Source organism: Haemaphysalis longicornis, unplaced genomic scaffold (assembly GCF_048455015.1).
Source record: "Haemaphysalis longicornis isolate Haplotype H1 unplaced genomic scaffold, Haemaphysalis longicornis Haplotype H1 scaffold_3, whole genome shotgun sequence".
NCBI classification, from domain to species: domain Eukaryota; kingdom Metazoa; phylum Arthropoda; class Arachnida; order Ixodida; family Ixodidae; genus Haemaphysalis; species Haemaphysalis longicornis.
In genome coordinates this window covers 143,411,209-143,434,528 of record NW_027526335.1, presented here as the reverse complement: position 1 = coordinate 143,434,528, position 23,320 = coordinate 143,411,209, and the positions used below count along the sequence as shown (strand labels likewise).

The following is a 23,320-nucleotide window of genomic DNA, read 5'->3' as shown; positions in this document are numbered from 1 at the left end:
CAATGGAGTTCACTATTCAGAAGTTGTACACATATCTTTTTACTGCAAATATGTTGCAAATTTTAATTCAAGGTTTAAGGAAACATCTTTTGTTCGAGTAGCCTGGTGCAGCATATGGACTAGATGTGTTAATAGACAAGCTTACAAGAAAGCGCTTACATTCTTTTTTCAGTGAAGGAAAACAGCGAGTCAGACCCACGCAGACTACCTTCCATCGAGAGCAGTGAATATGTAGACATGGGTCCTGTCCCAAATCAACGGATCCCATCAGTGACAGTGCCCGTAAAGTGCCTTCAACAACACATGACACAGGGCCGGACAGATGTGTTTCTCCGCGAGGAATTCATGGTTTGTACGGAGAGAGAGATAGTAGTTTCTAGGATGATGTCGGTGTGGCTTGTTGGAGGGGAGCGAAACCTTACTAATAACAAGTTTAACTAAAGAAATTATTGCTCAACCTAACTTTTCCGTACCCCTTCACGTAAATTTCTACCGCCTGTGGCCCTTGCGCAGCTCTTCACAGGTTCAGATTATAATAGGGGGGCTGTCCGGCTCCCGGGATTATTAGCACCCTCTACTTCGTCAGACGTGCGATCGCACCAATGGTCAGTTGCTTTACAGCCACTGAAGACTGAAGCCATGGAAACCATGACAACCTCCACCTCAGCTGCCAGAGTAGAACTGGCGGAGCTGTCGAAGTTAATTAGTAAGCGTAAGACAGATGACATACAGAAGTACAATAGGGAGAGGATCAAATATGCTCTAAAGAACGGAGGCAGCCTAATAGCAGTGGAGAGGCGTCTAGGCGTCGGGAAAATCAGATTATGCACTTAAAGACAAGCCAGGCAATGTCATCACAAATAGGGATAAAAAAGTCACAGTAGCCGAGGAGTTCTAGAGATCTGTACAGAAGCCGGGATATCCAGGATAATGCCGAACAAGAAAGTAGTTCAAAGGAGATAAATATTCCAGAAGTAACGACAGAAGAACTAGGGGAGAGTTTGAAAAAAATGAAAGGGGGCAAGGCACCTGGTGAAGATCATATAACAGCAGACATCTCGAAGGATGGCGGGCAAATTGTACTTGTAAAACTGGCCTACCAGTACACTCAATGCCTAATGACCCCGAGTGTACCGGAATCTTGAAGAACGGGAACAGCATCTTTATCCATAAGAAAGTTGACACGAAGGACTTGAAAAATTACACGCAGATCAGATTACTGCCAGTCGTCTACAAGGTACTTACCAAGATAATCGCTAACCGAATTCTGCCACCTTCTATTTCAGTCAATCTAAAGAACAAGCAGGGATTCATAAAGGCTGTTCAACAATGGACCATATTCACACGATCAATCAGCTGAGAGAGAGGTGCGCAGAGTATACTGAGCCCATATATATGGTCCTCATAGATTTTTAGAAAGCATTTGACTCGGTCGGAACCTAAGCAGCCATTCAGGCATTACGGAACCAGGGTGTACGCGAGCATTGTGTAAGAATACTAGAGTATATTTACAATAGGCGCACAGCTAACATCATCCTCCATAACGAGAGCAGTAAAATATCTATAAGGTAGGGCGTCAGACGAGGAGAAACAATCTTTGCAAAGTTATTCACAGCATGTTTACAAGAAGTATACAGATCATTGTATTGGGAACAGGTGGGAGTAAAGGTTAATGGAGAATGCCTCAGTAACCTCAGATTTGCTGATGACGTTGCCTTGCTAAGTAACTCGGAGGACGAATTGCAAAGCATGCTTTCCGCACTGGTCAAAATGAGTAGAACCGTGTGCCTGAAAACAAAATGCAGAAAACTAAATTAATCATCAATTACCTCGGGACAGCACAGCCGTTTGAGACAGGTGGCGAGGCAGTGGAAGAGGTAAGCGAACATATCTAGTTAGGCGACGTTGTGTGCCTGCATCCAAACCACGAGGCAGAGATAATCAGAAGAATAAAAAGGGGGTGGAGTGTATTTGCCAGGAATTCTGAGATTATGAATGGCAGCCTACCATTTCCCCTGAAGAATAAAGTGCATGACAGCTGCATCTTAGCGGTACTCACCTACGGAGCAAAAATATGGAGGCCTACTAAGAGGGTTCAAACTTCAATTGAGGACGACTCAGCGAGCAATGGAACAGAAGATGATAGGCGCAAAATTAAGGGGCAAGAAGAGAGCGCAAAGAGACAGGGAACAAACAAGTGGTAAGGACATATTAGTAGAAATTAAGAAGAAGAAATGGACGTGAGGAGGGCTTGGGATGCGAAGGCAAGAGAACTGTTGGTCATTAAGGGTGACACAGTGGGTCCCTAAAGAAGGCAATAGTGGCAGTCGGCGGCAGAAAGTTAGACGGGCAGATAAGATCAGGAGGTTTAGAAGTTTACGGGGATAAATTGGTCGCAGTTAGCGCATGACCGGGATAATTAGACATTATTGGGAGAGGCCTTCGCCCTGGTCTGGGCATAGATATTCTGGTGATGATGATGATGATGATGAACTCTTCACAGGCGGCGGCACATGCTGTATGTACATCGCATAAAGGTGAAGGGCTGCTGGTCGAGTGTGGTATTGTTCGCGGGTACTATTCACATCATATTATGTTTCCTAAGTTGGCTTAACGAAAGAATACTACCAAGACTGGTGCAAACTGTTTTCATGTGTTTTCGCTTTCAAGTGCCCTTATATGCCAACTAAGCAGAGTTATGACTGTCTTTGGGATGATGGTTGCTATGAAGTTTCATTAGGATTTTGAAAATCAAGTTCAGCAATACAGATGGTTTTATTTGAAATATTGCCCGAAAAATTGCTCACGCATTATGTTTTCTCTTAAGAATGGACACTCATTCAAACCCCTACAGCTGTTTGAAGACCTAGAAAAAACGGGTGTATGCTTTTGCAGCCCGAGAAATGCAAACTCAGCTGTGCTAAGACTGCCTGTGAAGCATGGCTTTCTGCGAAGTTTTAACCTGTATTTGTAAAGCATACGTTGGAGCGTTACTTAGGCCTTTAGCTGTATTTAGATCGAAATAAATCGTTATCGGCTCGTCCAGATGGCCACGACCGCCGCCAGGGACCAAGGAATCCTTACCGATGGTTAAGCGACAAATGTGGGCAAATAAAAAGTTGTTCACTCACTCACTCTAGTTCCTAATGCGTGATAACTATTAGTGCGTGTTTCTCGCAAAGTTTGATAATTTATCACGGTGCGTGTGAATTCGTGCACGATTTGAAGAATAATAACGCTCACTCCTAAAAACCTTAACCCATGCCGTCATCATCGTCGATAAATGTAGAGATGTAGATGGCTTACGTTTCTATAACTTCTATCAATTCTCTCGCGCGCGGGCAGAGGTAGTACTTCTAGAACCACACTTGGCAATAAGTAGGGTTGTGCCTGCGACCAGTGCGCTTCCGTTCTTTGCACGTTGAGCTGTCTACTACCTCGTTGAATAGACGCCAAAGCAGCCGTACAGTTCGGTATTCTTTAAGAAATGTACCTACCCGAGAGAAGATCTCTGATGGCTGTTTTAGTCGATGTTTTTGCTGGCTTCATTTTCCCGTCAATACTCGGGGAGCCATTGGCTAGCCGAAAAATAACAACGTTGAACCTTGTTTATTAAAAAGAACTACTTGAAAGAATGAATATATCACGCTAACATTGGTGAAGTCCCTGTACTGAAGATGCAACTAGAGGGCCTTAGCATTAGAACCAGTCGCACCGCAGATGCTGGAACTTTCTTAAACCACAACTTTGTGAGCTTTTCCAACAATAAAAGCCGTGCGTAAAATTGAAGCCAACTAAACCACATTTTATTTTTCAACTCCTAAACATATTTCGCCGCAACCGTGGTTTGTATCTATCTGCCTGGCTGCGTGATTCCCCCATTCTTGTGACTTTGCTCTTGAAAGTTTACCCATGACCCTCTACACTTCGGTGTGGGTTAAAGCTAGCTTAGTCGGCGGCGTCAGTGGATATAAAGCTTCACGTAAATTGGTTTTCTTATTTACGTAAATGGTATTTATCGGCTGTAAAAAACAGCAAACTTTTAAAATCTGAGTTTTTCTCCGCACAAAACAATTGAATACATGCAAGGTTCACGCTTCAGTGTTTTTCAGCATTTTTCCCCTTGACTTAACCAACACAAACATGTGCGTACTGTGAACTGTCCTCAACTGCACCATGACTAACCAACAATTGTAAACATGATATTTAACGTCGAAACAGCGCTCTTCAACGCGCGTCAGCCTATACAATATGCGATGAGAAAAATACAAAAATATTCGATGTTTAGCGATGGCACATTAATTAATACGTGTTTGAACGCTTGTGCGGCTCTGCGAACGCTGTTTATTTTGAGCAGCGACGTTTTATTTGTGATTAGGGTTCGCCGTCTTCGCCGCTATCATTCTGACTGTGCCCTCTGTGCTACTGTGGTATACATATTAAGCGTTCGCTTTCCTGAACCACTCATCTTTTAGCCAAATAAGATGGGGAGAAGTTTGCCGTTTGCAGCACCGAGACGATCCCGGGTTGCTCAAAAAGGCACTTCTCTCCACTGAATTCCTAAAAAATTTTCTCGCTGGTGGTATTTTTTGGCGTTTTTCAGTCGTCACATGTTTTGCTTTTTTTAGTGGAATTGAATTCTGATTTTTTTAACACTGCTCGTTAATTGCTTGCAAGTCATCGTAAAGAATGCGGGAACTAAAATGTGTCGATGTAAACCTAACCCCCTCGTCCATGCTAGCATCATTCACAGGCAAAACCTTACTCCGAACAAAAAACATTCTGTGTTATATCAATGCTATCGTGTGCTCATAAGGCTAAAGTTATCAAGTTGCACGTCCCCATTTCACCAGTGAGATGTGTTAACAAGTATCAGTTCTTTCGTGATTTACTGTTGTTGTTTTTGTGTTGGTGGTACAAAATCTCTTCTAAAGCACTGGTTTATAATTCAGACCATGCCAAAAGGACAACTGCATTCCTGGAACATATTCAGAAAACTGCAAAACAAGCGGAAGAATCAGGAAGAACATGTGCTTCCATGTAAGGCCACCTTCATTAATGGTAATTGCTATGCGGTACGTTTCATAAACATACAAACTGCCCCAGTTTTCTTCGGGCATATCCCCGTGTTGTTTAAACCTGAAAGACTTGTTTTGGCTCAATACACTGAATAGGGTAAGCAAAAAAACAAGTGGACACGTCTCAACTGTGAAGCTAGCAAGACATTCATGCTTCCACTAAATCTTGCAACTACGGAACAATGTGCTAGGCCAACTACGGAACAATGTGCTTATACCACTTTGCTTACATCTTTTGTGTTTTATTACGAAACTTGTGAGGATTTGTAAATCGGTGCTGGGGTAGCAAACCTGCATCCACCAAACAAATGCTGCATTGCACAGAAGCCCTTTTTAGGCTGCGTAAGAACCCTGGTCGTTTGACGAGCTCCATTTCTGCGGCACAAATTCTATTTACCGCCCGTGAAGTGGCCCCGGCTACCTAATGAAAACGGACCAGTACTGTTTTCTACCATTGCGGCTTGAAAAATTTTGGGGTTTCAATTTATCAAGCTGTAAATTTTTTCAGCCTCTTGTTCTGCTCCTTAGCAGAAATTTCTTCTTCGCATTTGTGTTTTCGTGCTACAAAACTAAACGGTGATACACATAAGCTTGAGTAACCTGTACAAGGTGCATTTAAAAAAACGGATGTAAAACGAACTCTATATTGTGGTGATTTTAGCTCAAAATTCTTGCTATGCGAACAAAATAGCGTATCAAAGAAGGAGAAGAAGGAGGAATACATGTCCTTAGGAAAAAGTTCGCATTGTGGAAGAGTGCTTATCCCAGGGCCTCTCGAGACCGTCCGGTTCAAGGGCTCTTTTAACCAGCCAAAGATGGTCGTCAGGGGCCGAGCTGAACAGTTCTCTCTCTCAGTGGTCAGGGGAGGGGAAGGGCAGGCAGGGGGTATTCTTTTCGGGCCTCGAAGGTGGTGTTCTTGTTATTTTGTGAGGTTTCTGTGTGGAGGTGGGTACATTGTTCGCTGCAGGCGCTAGTGCTGCGTGATTTCCATCTAGGACAAGAGGGGATCGACACGCCACTCTTCGCCGATCTCCTGACTAGCCCAGTGTGCCCGATTTCGGGCATGCTGGTGGGCAGCTTCGTTGCCGCCGCGTCGGCATGCGCTGGAGCCTAAATATTTCCTACGCAGTATTGTGGAGGACAATGCTGTCGGAATTTGTGTGGCGGGGGTTGAGACGAAGCCGCTCAAGAAATTTCTGCATGCTTGTTGAGAGTCCGTAATAAGGATCTCTGCTGGGGTTTGAGCGATTGCTAGGGCTTTGGCCACTTCAGACTGTAATGCATGTGCGGTAGGAATTGATGAACTTGTGAGGAAGACTTGAGCTGTAGTCACAACGAAAGCATTCGTCGTGCCTAAGTGTGTAATTTTATTGTTTTTTGTGTTGACTGTTTTCGCGCTTCACAGTTTTTTTTTGTGAGTGGACTCACACCCAGCTAATTCAACGTAGTATTGCAGAAGTTGCTTTTCGCGTTCAACAAGCTGAGCTGTGCATCGCTTTTTCTGGACTTTATAAGATGCTTACATTCTGAAGTACTGTACTTGTAAATATATGCGTGGTATTTTGTAATTTTTCTGTTCAGTGCTGCCTTTGTGTACCCCTTCTAAAGTGCTCCGGGATTCATTCAAGCAAGTCCTCAAGTGTATTGTGGAATGAATAAATTGCGATAAATAATTTCGCCGAAATAGGCAGCTTTGACTGCATTTTAATGGGGTGCAGCAAACCTTTGCCTAGTTCAAAAAACTGGTTCCTTAGTTTTCAAGCGCAACCGCACGCAGCCACAACTTTATCGAGTACCTCAAGTTCCGCAGTGGACTTTCGCGCTCATTGTAAAACAGTTCACTCTTCAGTTGGACACAGCTTTTTTACTGTAATTAATATACAAATTTGAATATGAAGATGTAAGCAAATGTCTTTGGTTCGGGTTGCCTGGTTCAACATACTGACTAACTGTGTAAGTAGGTAAACGTACAAGATTGCACTTTTATTTGTTTTTCAGTGAAGGGAAACAGCGAGTCACATCCACGCAGAGTACCTTCCATGGAGAGCAGTGGATATATAGACATGGCTGTTGTCCCAAAGCAATGCATCCCATTTGTGCCAGTGTCTGTAAAGCGCCTTCAAGAACACATAACACAGGGCCAGACAGATGTCTTTCTTCGAGAGGAATTCCTGGTTTGTACGGACGGAGAGATAGAGCGCTTCTAGGTTGTTGTCAGAGTGGGTTGTTCGATGGAAGCAAAACCATGCATAGTCTAAAAAGAGGTTTAACAAAACAAATTATTCTTTCACTGATGTTTCTTGGTACCTCTTTAAATTAAAATTATCCCGCCTATTGCCCTGCTTAACTCTTCACAGGCGGCGGAACTTGTTGCACCTACATCTTATAAAAGTGAAGGGCTGCTGGTCGAGTATGATATTGTTCGCAGGTACTATTCACATAATGTTGTTTCCTAAGATGGCTTAGCAGAATACTCTCGGGTATGGTGCAAACCGTTTTTACGTGTTTTAGCTTTCAAGGCCCCATATATGCCAAATGAGCAGACTTAAGATGGTCTGTAGGATGATGGTTGCTACGGAATTTCTGTGATTTTGAAAAGCATAACTTACAGCAATACAGAAGCCTTTATTTGAAATATTTAAAGAAATTGACCACTCGTTTAAAAGTCTGCAGCTGTTTTAAAACCTCAGAAACGTTTTTATGTTTTTTGCAGCCCCGCAAATGCAAACTCAGGTGCGCTAAGACTGCCTGAAGAGCAAGGCTTGCTGCGACGTTTTATACAGGTTTTCTAAATCAAAGTTTGAAGTCGTACCTAAACGTTAGGCTCTCTTTAGATCGAAAGTATATGGTTATATGTTATTACTATGCGTGGCAACTACTTGTGCGTGGCTCCTGGCAAAGTGTGATAATTCATCACAGTAGGTGAGAATTTATATGCAATTTGAAGGATTTTGACGCTCACTTCTAGAAATTTTAACCTATGCCGTCATCATTGTCGATGAATGTAGAGACGTAGACGGTTCACGTTTCTTTAACTTCTATCAAATGAGTTGCGGGCGGGCAGAGGTATTAATCCTAGAACCACAATTGGCAACAGGTAGGCTTCAACGTGCTACCGGTGCACTTTTGTGGTTGGGTAGCACAACCTTGTTGAATAGAATTCAAAGCTGCCTCAGAGTTTTGTATTCCTTTGGAAATGCACCCGCCCCAGGGAAGATATCTGATATCTGTTTTTATTGTGTTTTTTCTGCTGGCTTGACCTTCAGGTCAATAATTGGGAAACCACCAATATAGGAGAAGAATAACAATGTTGAAAAGGTTTTATCAAAAGAACTGCCTGAAAAATGTCTATATCACGCTAACATTGCGCCAATCCCTGTATTGAAGATGCACCTAGAGGGTCTTAGAATCACACTTAGTCGCCCCGCCTGTGCTACAAATTTCTCGAACCACAATTTGTAGGCTTCTGGAACAAGAAATTCTATGCGTAAAATTGAAGTCAACTAAACCACACTTTATTTTTCAACTGCTAAAAATATGTCGCCTCAAGTATGCTACAGAGAACATCGTAATTTTCACACGAATTTATGGTTTGTATCTAGCTGCCTGGCTGCGTGATTCCCTGTACTTGTGACTGTGCTCTTAAAATTATACCCATGACCCTCACCACTTCGGTCTGTGTTGAAGCTACCTTAGCCCGGCAGCGTTAATGGATATAAAGCTTTGAGGAACTTGGCTTCCTTATTACCCTAATTAATATTTATTGCCTGTACAAAACAGCCATTCTTCTCTTTCTGATAAATTTTTCTAGGCATAAAAGAATTAAATGCGATCAAGGTTCACGCTTTAGTGTTTTTCGCAAATTTTCTCCTTGACGTAATCAAAACCAACATGTGGATATTGTGTACTTGCGTCAACAGCACCATAACTAACAAACATTTTTAAACATACAATCTATGGTCAAAATAGTGTGGTTCAACGCAAGTCAGCGTATACACTATGCATTGACAAAAAACAACAAAAAAAGCTGGCGTTTAGCGACGAGAAATCAAACAACCTAATACGTGTTGCTACACTAGTGCGGCGCTGCGTACGCTTTTTTGCGTTGAGCAGCGACGTCATTTCGCTGCTATCATTCGGTGTGGGCTCTCTTTGCTAGGGTCGCATAAACATTAAGCGTTCAGTTTGCCTGAATGAGTACTCTTTTGCCCAAATAAAATGGGCAGAAGGTTTACTGTTTACAGCCATGAGACGACGTCGGGTTACTCAAAAGAGGCACTTCTGTGCTCTGAATTCCTAAATCATTTCCCCGCTGGTGGTATTTCTTGGTATTTTTCAATCACCACGTGTCTTGCCTTTTTGAGGGGAGCAGAATTTAGATTTTTTCTTTATTATTGCTCTTTTATTACTTCACAAGTCATCCTAAAGAATGCGGGCAATAAAATGCTTCCATGTAAACTGATCTCTTCGTCAAAGTTAGCATCATTTACAGTCAAAAACATTACTTCAAACGAAAATAATATCCCTGTTACCTCAATGATACCGTGGTCTCATGAGTGCTGTATCTTACCAGTTAGATGTTTTGAGGAAATATCGCTTAATTCGGGATTCACTGTGGTATAGTGTTTGTGGTATAAAATGTCCTCCTAAGCCCCCGTTTATAATTCAGATCATGCCAAAAGGACAACTGCGTTCCTGGAACGTAGCCACAAAACTGGAAAACAGACCGAGGAATCGCGAAGAACATGTGCTTCCATGTAAGGCCACCTTTATGCATGCTTATTGCTATGCGGAAACGTTGCATGAGACATCTAAACAGCTCCAGTTTTCTTCAGGCATATCCCCGGGTTGTTTAAAGCTGTAAAAAACTTGTTTTGCCTAAACACGCTGGTTATGGCAAGAAAAAAACGAGGAGACACGTATGAACTGTGAAGTTAGCTAGGCTTTTCCGCTGTAGTAAATCTGAGCCCTAATTACTACGAAAGGATGCCCGTGTACGGCTTTATTTACATCTTTTCTGCTTTATCATGGAGCTTGTCAAGATTTTACTTCTATATATTTCGCTTCAAACGACCCTCACGCTGATGTTTTTTTGTGAGAAATAAATTGGCTGAAAATTTTGGATATCCACTAATCATTCAATGGTGCTTCAGGCATTCGAGCGGCGACAAACATATGAGCTGCTTCAGTTGAAGCTGCTCTTGATTACACCTACTCAGTCCTCCCGACTATCGTGCGGTGAAGTCTTATTTGCTGACTGTTCGTTGTGGCTTCTACCACTTGCACGTACCCGCCGCGGTGGCTCAGTGGCTAGGGCGTTGCGCTGCTGAGCACGAGGTCGCGGGTTCGATTCCCGGCCGCGGCGGCCGCTTTTCTGATGGAGGCGAAAGGCGAAAACGCCCGTGTGTACGAGATTTCGGCGCACGTTAAAGATCCCCAGGTGGTCAAAATTAATCCGGAGCCCTCCACTACGGCGCGCCTCATCGCCTGCGTTGCGTCGGCGCGTTAAACCCTACAATCAATCAATCAATCATCACTCGCACGTAAACATGCTCGTTAAAATAAAATGTTTCACATGTAGACGCAACGTACAAGAGGAGCATGCGTGCGCATGTAGTGAGTCACAGTTGAAACATGCATTTGTATTCGTGAAACGATGGATTACTGATTATACAGTTGTGCTTGCAAAAGAAAGTTCGGTAGCTGTATACCTACCTCTCGGTGGATGATTGTCTAAGCCGTTGTGCTGCTGATACCGGAGACGCGGGTTCTATCCCGGAAAGAGCGGCCGTATTTTTTATGGAGGTAAAAAAGCAAAACGCTATTTTACGGAAAATTCGGAGAACTTCAAAGATCGAACATCAAAGATCCCTAGGTTATTACATTAGTTTTTTGCCCTTGTGAAAGGTGCTCCTCACAACTCAAGTGAGCTCCGGAGCATTACCGCCTTAAATAATGAAAGAAATGATGTTCGGGTACCACACTTACACACGTAATGACCTTTCCTTTGTAATATACAGATGACCATTCGAGAGTGATACTCTCTCCTCTGACAGCTGGAGATGGCACCGACTACATCAACGCGAGCTACGTACCGGTGAGTGCATCGTAAATGTCGAAAAAACCCGCATTTTGCGAATTTAGCAATTTGCAAAAGTTAGCAAAAAGCGCATTATCTGAATCTGCACTGAATTGCCGAGGCAGCTGGCAGATATATTTGGACGACTGTGGTACGCGCACTTAATCACCTGGACGCGATTTTCTATTGCGGAAAATCAAAATGTCATTATTCTTTCCGCTTAAGTATATCCCAAGTAAGGCAGCACAACTTGTTAAGCCTATTTGCCAATTTATTCTTTGTAGAACATAGATTGGCTTTATATTCTTTTTCAGCGCAAGTCGAAAGACTGTACGAGTTGAGCTTGAAAGTCGAAAAACAAAGTACCATTCATAGTGGCAACAGCAACGGCTGCAGGGACGTCAAACTGATTTCGAATGTGGCATTTTCCTAACGATATCTTCCTTTGTTGGATGCCCACTCAATTCTTGTTCGACTGGAATTTTCTCGCGGTCAGCGTATTCTGCTTGCAAGTGCTCACTGTTTACCACCTGCCTACGCACATTAAAGTACGCCGTAACAGCCTAAAAAACAAGGAAAGTTTATACGCGCTTTACGTTTACCGCTGTGGCTCATTGTTTGGTTCGCTGCCGTTCTGAAGCTGTTTCAGGTAGCATTTACACTTTTTTGTCCGTTCGAGGCCAACTATCGTTAAGAAATCACTCAGCACACGGAGGTATTTTCAAACTCTTACTATACACGCTATGTGTGCCTCCTGTAAACTTTCTTGCATGCACTATTTTTAGTTCTCTTTTAAGAAAACAACTTCTAAAAAAGTAACAAGCCTTCATGCTTGTGCATCCTCTGTTGTACATGTGAAGATGTGTAATTCTTCATCGTGCTCTCGTTTCAACTTTCGCTTCCAGGGGTACAAGTTTCCGAGGAAGTACATCGCCACACAAGGTAACAATTGTAATGTTGTTATAAATGTATAAGAACGTTTGATAGCAGTTTTAAGTCATTGGTCCGTTATTGTGGCGATATCCGAATGAGATTATTAAATAATCGTGTACATTTGTCGCTTTAGTGATACACATCGTATGTTGGTGTAGAGAAAAAAGCTGATCTCAAGTTTTGAGGTGGCGGGAACCGTCGATTTTTTAGAGGGTGGAATATTGCGAAGGGAGAGTAACAAAAATGAGAACGACGCGTAGAGAAAAGGATGGTAATAATTTGTTTCGACGTGTAATTTCACCACTCGTCCTGTCGGGTTCGCTGTCACGCCGCCGTATTACTCAGCGACACCGTTATTAACACGAAAGCTGGGACCAGTGGTTTTGCCTCAAATAGGGTTACATATTATCGGCAATTTGGTAGTAATGCTGTCGCATCCAGTACAATCTAAGCACTGTCTGAATTTTCTCATCATTTATACTGTCATTTTTACGTCTCTCGTTTACTGGCTTTACGCCTACTGGTAACGGCTCTTATTGCCAACTCTAAAAGGACATAGTTGAAGCGACAGCACAAATCATGTAATTTAATTAGTCCACTTCGCATGCAGGAGGGCACGCTGTGTTGTGAGGGTGAGGGATTTCTCCATTTCGTGGTATACCAAACTTTGATTGTACACAGGCCCCTTTTCTTGATATTTGTGATGCAAGATACAGTCGAACCTCCTTATACCAAAACAGTAAATTGGCAGCCAATTATTTCTTTCTATCCGATATTTCTTATAACAGTCTATGTAAACATTGGCTGCAACAAATCTACAATCTGGCTATCACAAAAATACTTAATACAAGAATGCATTTTTAGGCTTCCAGCCCGCTATAAACAAGGTAGCCCTTAACCTCCTCCTTTTTGCATTTCAATCTGAATGAACCGGCACATGAGTAGGTAAATTACAATAAAACAAGGCTCACTTGACAAAACAAGCCTGAGTCTTTACTTGTTTGATGAAGAATGTGCTCTTATTCTGGTGGCTACTCCCAGCATTGAGCAGGATGAAGATTTCCACAGCATCCACAAACAAAACAGCCTTCGGCAGTTTAGGATGCCAAAGGGTTTTCTCACGTTCGTTCTCAGTCTCCTCGCCAACTATTTCTTTGTTATAGCTGACATCTCAGGCGGTCCACAGTTTGTTTCGTTATAAAAGTTGAGCCACATTGAAATAAACCGCAACCACCAAAAATTGTATTTAATTCGCTACAGCCGATCATTCGCTACATTAATGTTCGTTATAACGATGTTTAACTGTACTTCAATCTTCGACGTTCTTAGGTGTCAGTATTCAGGTACATAATGCTTCCAGTTAAAAAAAGACTGGAGCCGGTCTTGCCTTGACACATATTTGTAGTCTATGAAGTGGAAAACAAGGATTATGTTTCTGTCTTTCGATAAGTGTTAGAGTGCAAAAATATTGCTCCAAGACATAAAAACGCCAACAGCAAGCATGAGTATACTCTTCTCATGCAAGTTCCGCCGCGAAAGATTGTAGGTTTTGTAGCCTTAAAAGAGCCGACTGAACGTACTTGATAGGTAAACGCCAAGCGTTCTAGGAAATCCAGCATACCGGCAAAAACGCCCAACCCCTGATGTAGCACTCGGTTTAAGAAAGACCACTGCATTGATTCCCAGTCTAGGTACTGATTTATACCATGGGGGGTGTACGATGTTGCTACGTGCTAAGGAGGTGTTTTTATACAAATATTTAAGCGACAGGATAAGTTGTGAGTAGTTGATGTACCAAGCATCGTAAATCTGGAGCCGAGCTTAATTTTAATCTTCCCCGAGAAGAGGGATAGCGCGCTTGAATGTGTGTCACTAAGAGGGATTGCCCCATCGTTTGACCACGCGCCGTATTACGACCCGTGTCGCTGCTCGCGAAGAATTGGTTTGGAGTAGCGACAAGATTTCAGAAGCACGATATAAACAATACTGGTGGGTGGACGCGTACACCAAGAGGCTCCGGGTGACATGGCAGGTGTAATCTCTTATGCCACATCAGTAAGGCGACCCAACAAGTTGTAGGGTCCAGGATGCGGCTGAAGAAGTCTTTAAGACAGGTCGGCACGACGTGCAGGGAACCACAGCAGGACGATCGAGTATGCACGGAAGTGAGTCGTCCGATGCCGTTCATCATATCGTATTTTCTGTGACAGCTGCTATGCGACGAGGTGCTCCCGGGTTAGTGGACGGGCTCGGTCGGCTGGAGCGATAGCATCGCGAGCGTATTCACACGCGAAAGGTGGAAATAGCGAGTCAGATGGCAAAGCCGGTGCATGGCCAAATAGTAAATAATAGGGAGAGAAACCGGACTTGTGATGGTGATAGGTGTTACGCGCGAAAGTGAGAAATGATGACTCAATGTCTCACCCTAATAATCAGCAGACAGTTACATACCATGTCGGTCAACGAAAGGTTCAAACTTTGGGTTAGGACATTATTCTGTGGGTGATGGCTGCGCTGAGCTTATGTTTCGTCGAGCAAAGGCGGAAAACGGAGTCGGTGACTTTGGAGAAAACGTTATTACCGCGGTTTTTTAAACGATCGCGGGGAGCACTGCGGTGCAGAAGATCGTACTAGACGAAGTCGGCGACAATAGTTGCGCAGTTTATTGCAACGTTGTATAGCAGCCTAGCGCCTCCTGTAATCTGTAGCAACGGCGATCCACCTTATTCCCGAAGAGGTCAGTGCGGAAGAACCAAGAACACCAAGGCCCACCAGAAGGAACGTTTCTTGGGGAATGTCGATGACTTAAAGTTCTCAAAAAGGAAGCGTGAAGGGTTTCTTCGGGCGCTAGTTTAGTTCAAACGAGGCAACGTACCGGCGTACCGACGGTAAACACCATGTGGAAAGAAAGAAGCCGCACACGAGTTTTTTTTATTTTGAGATGGCCAGTAGTGGGCACATCGTGCAGTAGGTATAGGACGCTCGAATGCAGGCGGCTGGGAGCAACAAGGAGAAGGCCAGACTGCGGAACCGAAGTTATGGTGGCATAAAACGCCAATCCGAAGAGTGAAATTGCGCACGATCAAAACGAGTCTGTGAGTGCAGAGCTCACATGTTTAAAAGGGGATTGACATCGTGAGTCATGGCGCTGGCGGTCGCCGATGTTGAGGAAGTCTGATATTGCGATGATGCAGGCAACACCCTCAATAGTTGGTCCAAGAGAGACAATAGAGTGAATTGAAAGGTAGTCGGTGTCTTCGTGCAAGCGAACCGAATTGTTGGCGACAGAAAACGTATCTTCTCCTAGACGTAAGGCCAAGCCACCAAGCCGAGCGGTTGAGTCTTTCAAGCTTGCAAGCCAAACAATAGGCGTAGTTATCAGCGATTCCTGCAATAGTTCTGCCGCACAAGAAGGTTCAAAGGTTTTCCATTGCCCAGACAAGATAGATACACGCGAGCTACGTAATTGTAGCTGCGCTCTCTCCGCGAACGGCTGGCGTACGGAATCATGCTATTTTCTCGGAATTCGATTTGACTAATACGGCGCCCATTCTGGGGCCACTCGATTCGGTACGCCCTTTGGTAGACGAAGAAGCATCGAAGTCTGTTCATTCTATGGCGTAGGCCCTAAATTTCCCCTTTGGAGGGAAATACCCGCCCGTATTATTTTGCCTAGTTTTCCAAAATGACCTGTATCATTGGCCCCGCTGCGGGCCTGACATAATTTTTCTCGACATCTTGCGATGATAAGAACAATTGCATCACAGTCCAATCATACATCGCTAGAGGAGAACGCCAGCGAGGGCACAACAAAATCAACAAAAACTATCATGATTATCGTACGAACTGTATAATTCCCAGCACTAACCTGGAAAAGTGCCAATACTTGTTTGTCCATACTGTTTGCCGATAGGTGCCGTCCCCTGTGATGTGGTCGATGTAGTGCTGCTCCTTTTTTAGTCTCACGGCCCATGACGTCACCGTCGACGCCCTCTGGTCGCTGAGACAATGCACTGGCTAGATGTGCGCCGTTCCATGAGCGCTCCTGGATGACGCTATAGTGGTCCAAAACCACAAACAATCTGGAAAAGTACCAGGAGGCGTTTGTTGGTACTGTTCAACAGATATTTGCCGTGCCCTGTGATGTGGTCGAGATAGTGTTTCCGCTTTTATAGTTGATGTCGATGATGTCGATCATGATGCCGAAGCTGCCGTTCATGCAGTTAGGCAAGTGTGTTTACGTCAGCGGGACGATGAGCTGGAAATTTCTTGGCGTTCCATGTGTGCTGCTTGATGACACTGCAGCGATTTGTTTGTCTACTATGTCAATAACTTTATTCTCGTAAATTTGTTACTTTTGAACTAGGGTTATATTATCGATTTTACGATAAAACGCTTAAATTCCAGAGTACCAAAGGAGGAAGAGGTGTTTAGTACCTAAAATAACGAAAAAGGGGGCGTTTCACTTAAAAAGATTGGCACGGGGGCGAGCAACCCGGGCAAATTTCTTTATAATTTGACGCAAGAAAGGGCAGAGGCCCTTTACGGAGATCAATTGTTTAGCGCGGAGCAGGAAAATATGTTTGCTGTCCTTTTTACGGTATCAGGCTAAACACCAACGGCGTCGACAACGTGCCCAAAAATGGTAATTTGGCGGCTGCTAATAGACATTTCTTAGAATGGAGCTAAAGGCCGGCTCGTCGTAATACTCCAAGTATATCCGAAAGCGTGTTAGATGTGTTTCAAATGTTGGTGTGAAGATGATGGCGTCATCTGGGTAACTTAAGCACTCTGACCACTGAAAAAGGCGCAAAAGGGCGTCCATCATTCTTTCGAATGTGACTGGAGCAATAAAGTAGCCCAGAAGCATCACCCCCAATTTAGACACGTAATAGGGGGGTCACAAATACCGTCTGTTCATGTTATCGTTCATCAACAACAATTTGCCAGCAGCCAGATCACAGGTCGATGGAAAAAAAATACTTGGCACTATGAAGGCAGTTCCAGAGCCTCGTCAATCTGCGGGAGCGGGTAGACACCCTTCTTCGTAATCTTCGGTACTTCTCCGTTATCCATGCGGAAGTCTCAAGTGCAATTCTTCTTCTTACACGACGGGGACGCCCATGCTGTGGAGGAAGGTTCAATGATGTCTTTGTTGGGCATCTTTTCAACCTGTTGTCGCATTACGAGGTGTTAAGACCGGGACACGCAATGGGTCGTCTGTGCACTGGTGATCCATCCCCAGTGTTTGTGGGGTGCGCCGCAGGGGATGTTCTAGGCAGTCGGTGGCTGTCTAATCAAAAATGTTCTTGCAGGCTGTTAAGAGACGGCGCACAGCGTCGATGCCCACCGGTGGAAGATGAGGCGTTATCATGCCAGTGATCTCAACCACGTCAAGTGATGGCTGTTCCTGGTTTAGTAAAGAAGAGGACAATGTCGGCTAACTGCCCACTACCACCATCTGGGTTAGAGCAAACGAGAGAATAAACTCTGTTCGGCTCGGTCATTCACTACCGTCCGCGTCCCGTTTCGAATCCTGAAAGAACGTACTAGCGGAGATCACGGCGCAGCACGTTCAATTGGTGCTTGGCTTTAGGTATGTTCGATTTTTTCATTTCGGAATCCTCACTGTTCAACAATGCCTGCCATGACTGTATACTGGACGCGGTTCAGCAAAACTGAACCCAGAGGTCAACCCCAACCATCAGACGCACCCGACCCCTGTTTCGCCGTGATCCGTGCTTCTGATGACACGCCGGTCATGCAATGACTTATCAGATCACGGTTTAGCCTCCTGGCGGGCATAGCAAAACAAACCAACACAAGGTTTCGGGTCTTGGAATCGGCAGAATCAAATATAAGTATGCTTATTGACTTGTGGGCCATCGTAGAACAAAAACAGGTCGAACTTTCAAAGCTGAACGGACATATCCAGAGTTTTCTCGACCAAGACAGCATTGTGAAGGACTTGGAAGACGGCGAAGCGCATTCATACATGTTAAGTCGCATTAGGGTTTTGCTAAAGGAACGAATCTCTGAGGCAACTTTGAGGAGGTCGGCACCGCGACGAAGACTTTGTGGCCACCTCAATGTACATAGATGCCTCCCAGCGGTGCCGCCTCGCAGAGCGAATACGCGGCCAACACGTACCACGTACTCCCATTCGCAATAAGGGCCGCCATAGAAGCAGTGGGTTCGTCGTATTCACTGCAAAAAGGACGGAGCCGCCCAGTGCCCCTACCATTGTGGCGTCCTCAGTAAAGCAGAGCGCGGCAAATGGCATGATGCCCAAGTTCAACGAAGGAGCCGGCGCTGTTGCCATCCGGCAAAATGACGACAGTACCATCGGGGACTCGGACCCTATCAGAGCCAAGCCCAGGAAGCCATCGCCCATAAAACCGGAAGATTACAACTGATGAAAGTGTGTTTGCGTGCAACGACAACACGACATCCGGTCTTGCACCGACATTACGTAACGAGTGTCCTAGCCGTCAACCTTGGAACATGGGAATTCAAACGCGTGAAAGTGAAGCCTCTGGTTGACCACATGAAGAAAAATAAACCAGGTCGATGAAACGATACAGACGAGAGTGGAAAATAACTCATGAACTACGCAGAAAGGAACGTCGAAGAAGAATAGGGAAAAGAAACGAGACGACTGAGAAGAAGATGCAGGCGGCACCCCGAGTGTGAATCATCCATGATCGAAGGAGGACCAATTTAAATGCGGAATTCATGAGATAGTATACTGCAAGACAAACAGTGTGCCCCGTCCTAGCTAAGAACGTAGCAAGAAGAAGGCATCGCGCCTTGATACATGGGTGGAAGATCACGTAGAAGACATCCGCGACCTTCAGCGTCCTTAGGAATGACATCAGACTAAGCTTCGGCAAAACGTATACGAATCTATTCTGCACTTCCCCACTGGTGTCACCGTCGGGATTGGGAGTGAGTTGCGCATTTTGTAAGAACAAGAAAGAGAACAAAGGCGGCTAACAGCCGACTACCGCTATCGTGATTTGCGCAAAAGACTGGAATAAACTAGGTTTGGCTCAGCCATGGACTCCCGTCCACGTCCTGCTCCATAACTCTGATTTCGTGTTACATTTTAGTGCCGTGTTCATGTTTGCACTTACGCTATGAGGTTCCAAAGCGCACACACGAAGCGCCATTTCTGAGGGCAGGGCAGAAACGAAAGGAAAGAAAACGGAGTCACGTCTGCTTCTGGGCAATAGTTACAGCGGAGTTAGGGAGGGGGATGGAAGAGCAATGGGGCGTTGTCGACACGGCTTATATTCTGACACGGAACAAGGCGTGCGAAATATCATAGTAGCGTGGTAACACTTATTAAGACGTTACATCGTACAAAAAAATAAATCTGATCAAGCTATTCACAAGGCACAATAAATTACTGTGAATGATTGTTTCGTTTAAATATAACACATATTGAGTGCTATCACAAAGATTAGAATAATGCTGTAATATGTATTTTGCTTCCAGGTCCGATGGAATCGACAGTTACAGATTTTTGGCGAATGGTTTGGCAGGAAGGCTGCTGGAAAGTGGTCATGCTCACGAGCCTGACGGAACAAGAAGTGGTATGTCAATGAGTTTTGTCGCTTTTACCAATTGAATCTAATTTTCTCATTGAGAATGAACGATCTGACTTCGCCGAAAACTGTAGCAGCCCTTACCAGGTGCAATTGAGGAGAATGAGAAACTGGGGGCTTTACTACAGGCGTTAGGAGAAAAAAATTATGATATCGTTCTTTCCCCCTGATAAGTTGAGTAGTGTCCTTATCTATTCCGCCCGAGTTTTCGGAAAGATGACAAGATTGAAATCATTTCCAAGCTAGTGAGCTTCTTGGAATTTTTACGACACTCCACTGGCCGGGTGCAGTCACTGTCTTATGTTTTGCTTGGTGTTCACTTCTACTGGCGATATGATGGTGCAAATTTGTACGAGTGATCGAATCAAAAGGAACCCTGTTGGCTAATGGAATAAAGCAAAGCTCTTTAAAGAGAAAGATTGTATGACTAGGGTATTTCTAGAACAGAATGGACTAATGTTTCGCATCTCTGTCGATTTTTTGTTCACCGTCAAACATTACCTTCTGGATTAAAAATAAATTAAAAGTGGTCATATTGGTGTTCCTTTCTAGTGCCGTTGGTTTATTTTTTCATTATTATATATATATTATATATATATATATATATATATAGTAAGGCAATGAGGGGCTCGTTGAGGAAATACAGAAAGATAGGTCAGCAGTCTACAACGCCAAAGGAGGCATAGGGGTGTGGTTAGGCTCTTTTCTTTTTCACTACAGTTAATTATTAAACATTTTTTTTAATTATACAGAAGAAAGAAACAAAGAAAAACACGCGCCCACAGTGGGGACCGAACCCACGCCCTTCGATTACATGTCGAATGCCTTACCATATTCTTTCTTTCTTTCTTCTGTATAATTAAAAAAAAAAATGTTTAATTAATTAACTGTAGTGAAAAAGAAAAGAGCCTAACACCACCCCTATGCCTCCCTTGGCGTTGTAGACTGCTGACCTATCTTTCTGTATTTCCTCAACGAGCCCCTCATTGCCTTACTATATTATTCTGCGAAAGCCTAGCGAGGGTCTCGGTTCCGGCAGCCTTGATGCCTAGGTAGCATAAGAGGGCTTCCCGCCAGTAGCCCGCTCATGACAGGCTGTAGACATTCGAGTCACGCCCCGGGGTTGAAAAGAAGGTCCCCTTCTCCCCGTGTAGTCAGAGTGGCGCTGGCTACCACCCTCAAACGTCAGATACACTTCTAGTAAATATAAATAGCCCAGAAAGTGAAGGAGAACACAGTCGTCCAGATAGCCGAATTAGTAAGGCATTCGACATGTAATCGAAGGGCGTGGGTTCGGTCCCCACTCTGGGCGCGTGTTTTTCTATCCTTCTTTCTTCTGTATAATTAAAAAAAATGTTTAATTAATTAACTGTAGTGAAAAAGAAAAGAGCCTAACCACACCCCTATGCCTCCTTTGGAGTTGAAGACTGCTGACTTTCTGTATATATATATATATATATATATATATATATATATATATATATATATAGGGTTTGGAAATGAGGGGCTCGTTAGGAAATACAGAAAGAAATGCCGGCAGTCTACAACGCCAAAGAAGGCATAGGGGAAGGTTAGACTATTTTTTACCGTTAGTGACGTTACATTATTATTAATTTTTATTAATTACGTGAGAAAGAAAGAAAGAAAAACACGCGCCCAGAGTGGGGACCGAACCCACGCCTTTCGATTAGATCTCGAATGCCTTACCAATTCGGCTATCTGGGCGACTGTGTTCTGCTTCACTTTCTGGGCTATTTATATTTACTACAACTGTATCTGACGCTTGAGGGTGGTAGCCAGCGCCACTCAGACTACACGGGGAGAAGGGGACCTTCTTTTTCAACCCCCGGGGCGTGACGCGAACGTCTACAGCCGGTCATGAGCGGTCAACTGGCGGGAAACCCTCTTATGCTACCTTGGCATCAAGGCTGCCAGAACCGAGGCCCTCGCTAAGCTTTCGCGCGATAATAGGGTTTGGAAATGAGGGGCTCGTTAGGAAATACAGAAAGAAATGCCGGCAGTCTACAACGCCAAAGAAGGCATAGGGGAAGGTTAGACTATTTTTTACCGTTAGTGACGTTACATTATTATTAATTTTTATTAATTACGTGAGAAAGAAAGAAAGAAAAACACGCGCCCAGAGTGGGGACCGAACCCACGCCTTTCGATTAGATCTCGAATGCCTTACCAATTCGGCTATCTGGGCGACTGTGTTCTGCTTCACTTTCTGGGCTATTTATATTTACTACAACTGTATCTGACGCTTGAGGGTGGTAGCCAGCGCCACTCAGACTACACGGGGAGAAGGGGACCTTCTTTTTCAACCCCCGGGGCGTGACGCGAACGTCTACAGCCGGTCATGAGCGGTCAACTGGCGGGAAACCCTCTTATGCTACCTTGGCATCAAGGCTGCCAGAACCGAGGCCCTCGCTAAGCTTTCGCGCGATAATAGGGTTTGGAAATGAGGGGCTCGTTAGGAAATACAGAAAGAAATGCCGGCAGTCTACAACGCCAAAGAAGGCATAGGGGAAGGTTAGACTATTTTTTACCGTTAGTGACGTTACATTATTATTAATTTTTATTAATTACGTGAGAAAGAAAGAAAGAAAAACACGCGCCCAGAGTGGGGACCGAACCCACGCCTTTCGATTAGATCTCGAATGCCTTACCAATTCGGCTATCTGGGCGACTGTGTTCTGCTTCACTTTCTGGGCTATTTATATTTACTACAACTGTATCTGACGCTTGAGGGTGGTAGCCAGCGCCACTCAGACTACACGGGGAGAAGGGGACCTTCTTTTTCAACCCCCGGGGCGTGACGCGAACGTCTACAGCCGGTCATGAGCGGTCAACTGGCGGGAAACCCTCTTATGCTACCTTGGCATCAAGGCTGCCAGAACCGAGGCCCTCGCTAAGCTTTCGCGCGATAATAGGGTTTGGAAATGAGGGGCTCGTTAGGAAATACAGAAAGAAATGCCGGCAGTCTACAACGCCAAAGAAGGCATAGGGGAAGGTTAGACTATTTTTTACCGTTAGTGACGTTACATTATTATTAATTTTTATTAATTACGTGAGAAAGAAAGAAAGAAAAACACGCGCCCAGAGTGGGGACCGAACCCACGCCTTTCGATTAGATCTCGAATGCCTTACCAATTCGGCTATCTGGGCGACTGTGTTCTGCTTCACTTTCTGGGCTATTTATATTTACTACAACTGTATCTGACGCTTGAGGGTGGTAGCCAGCGCCACTCAGACTACACGGGGAGAAGGGGACCTTCTTTTTCAACCCCCGGGGCGTGACGCGAACGTCTACAGCCGGTCATGAACGGTCAACTGGCGGGAAACCCTCTTATGCTACCTTGGCATCAAGGCTGCCAGAACCGAGGCCCTCGCTAAGCTTTCGCGCGATAATAGGGTTTGGAAATGAGGGGCTCGTTAGGAAATACAGAAAAAAATGCCGGCAGTCTACAACGCCAAAGAAGGCATAGGGGAAGGTTAGACTATTTGTTACCGTTAGTGACGTTACATTATTATTAATTTTTATTAATTACGTGAGAAAGAAAGAAAGAAAAACACGCGCCCAGAGTGGGGACCGAACCCACGCCTTTCGATTAGATCTC

The 23,320-nt window shown here is 44.5% G+C and overlaps 1 protein-coding gene across 1 annotated transcript in view; it reads left to right on the top strand.

The window, feature by feature from the left end:
• Positions 1–178: 178 nt before the first annotated feature.
• The window catches only part of LOC144173439 (receptor-type tyrosine-protein phosphatase T-like), a 60,616-nt gene continuing 37,474 nt past the window's right edge, over positions 179–23,320 (top strand). The window contains exons 1-7 of the mRNA XM_077701865.1: positions 179–348; positions 4,953–5,040; positions 7,077–7,252; positions 9,748–9,835; positions 11,099–11,175; positions 12,063–12,099; positions 19,591–19,688. Of these exons, the coding sequence (XP_077557991.1) occupies positions 238–348; positions 4,953–5,040; positions 7,077–7,252; positions 9,748–9,835; positions 11,099–11,175; positions 12,063–12,099; positions 19,591–19,688 (675 nt within the window). The 5' untranslated portion in view covers positions 179–237. The remainder of the gene's footprint in view (positions 349–4,952; positions 5,041–7,076; positions 7,253–9,747; positions 9,836–11,098; positions 11,176–12,062; positions 12,100–19,590; positions 19,689–23,320) is intronic.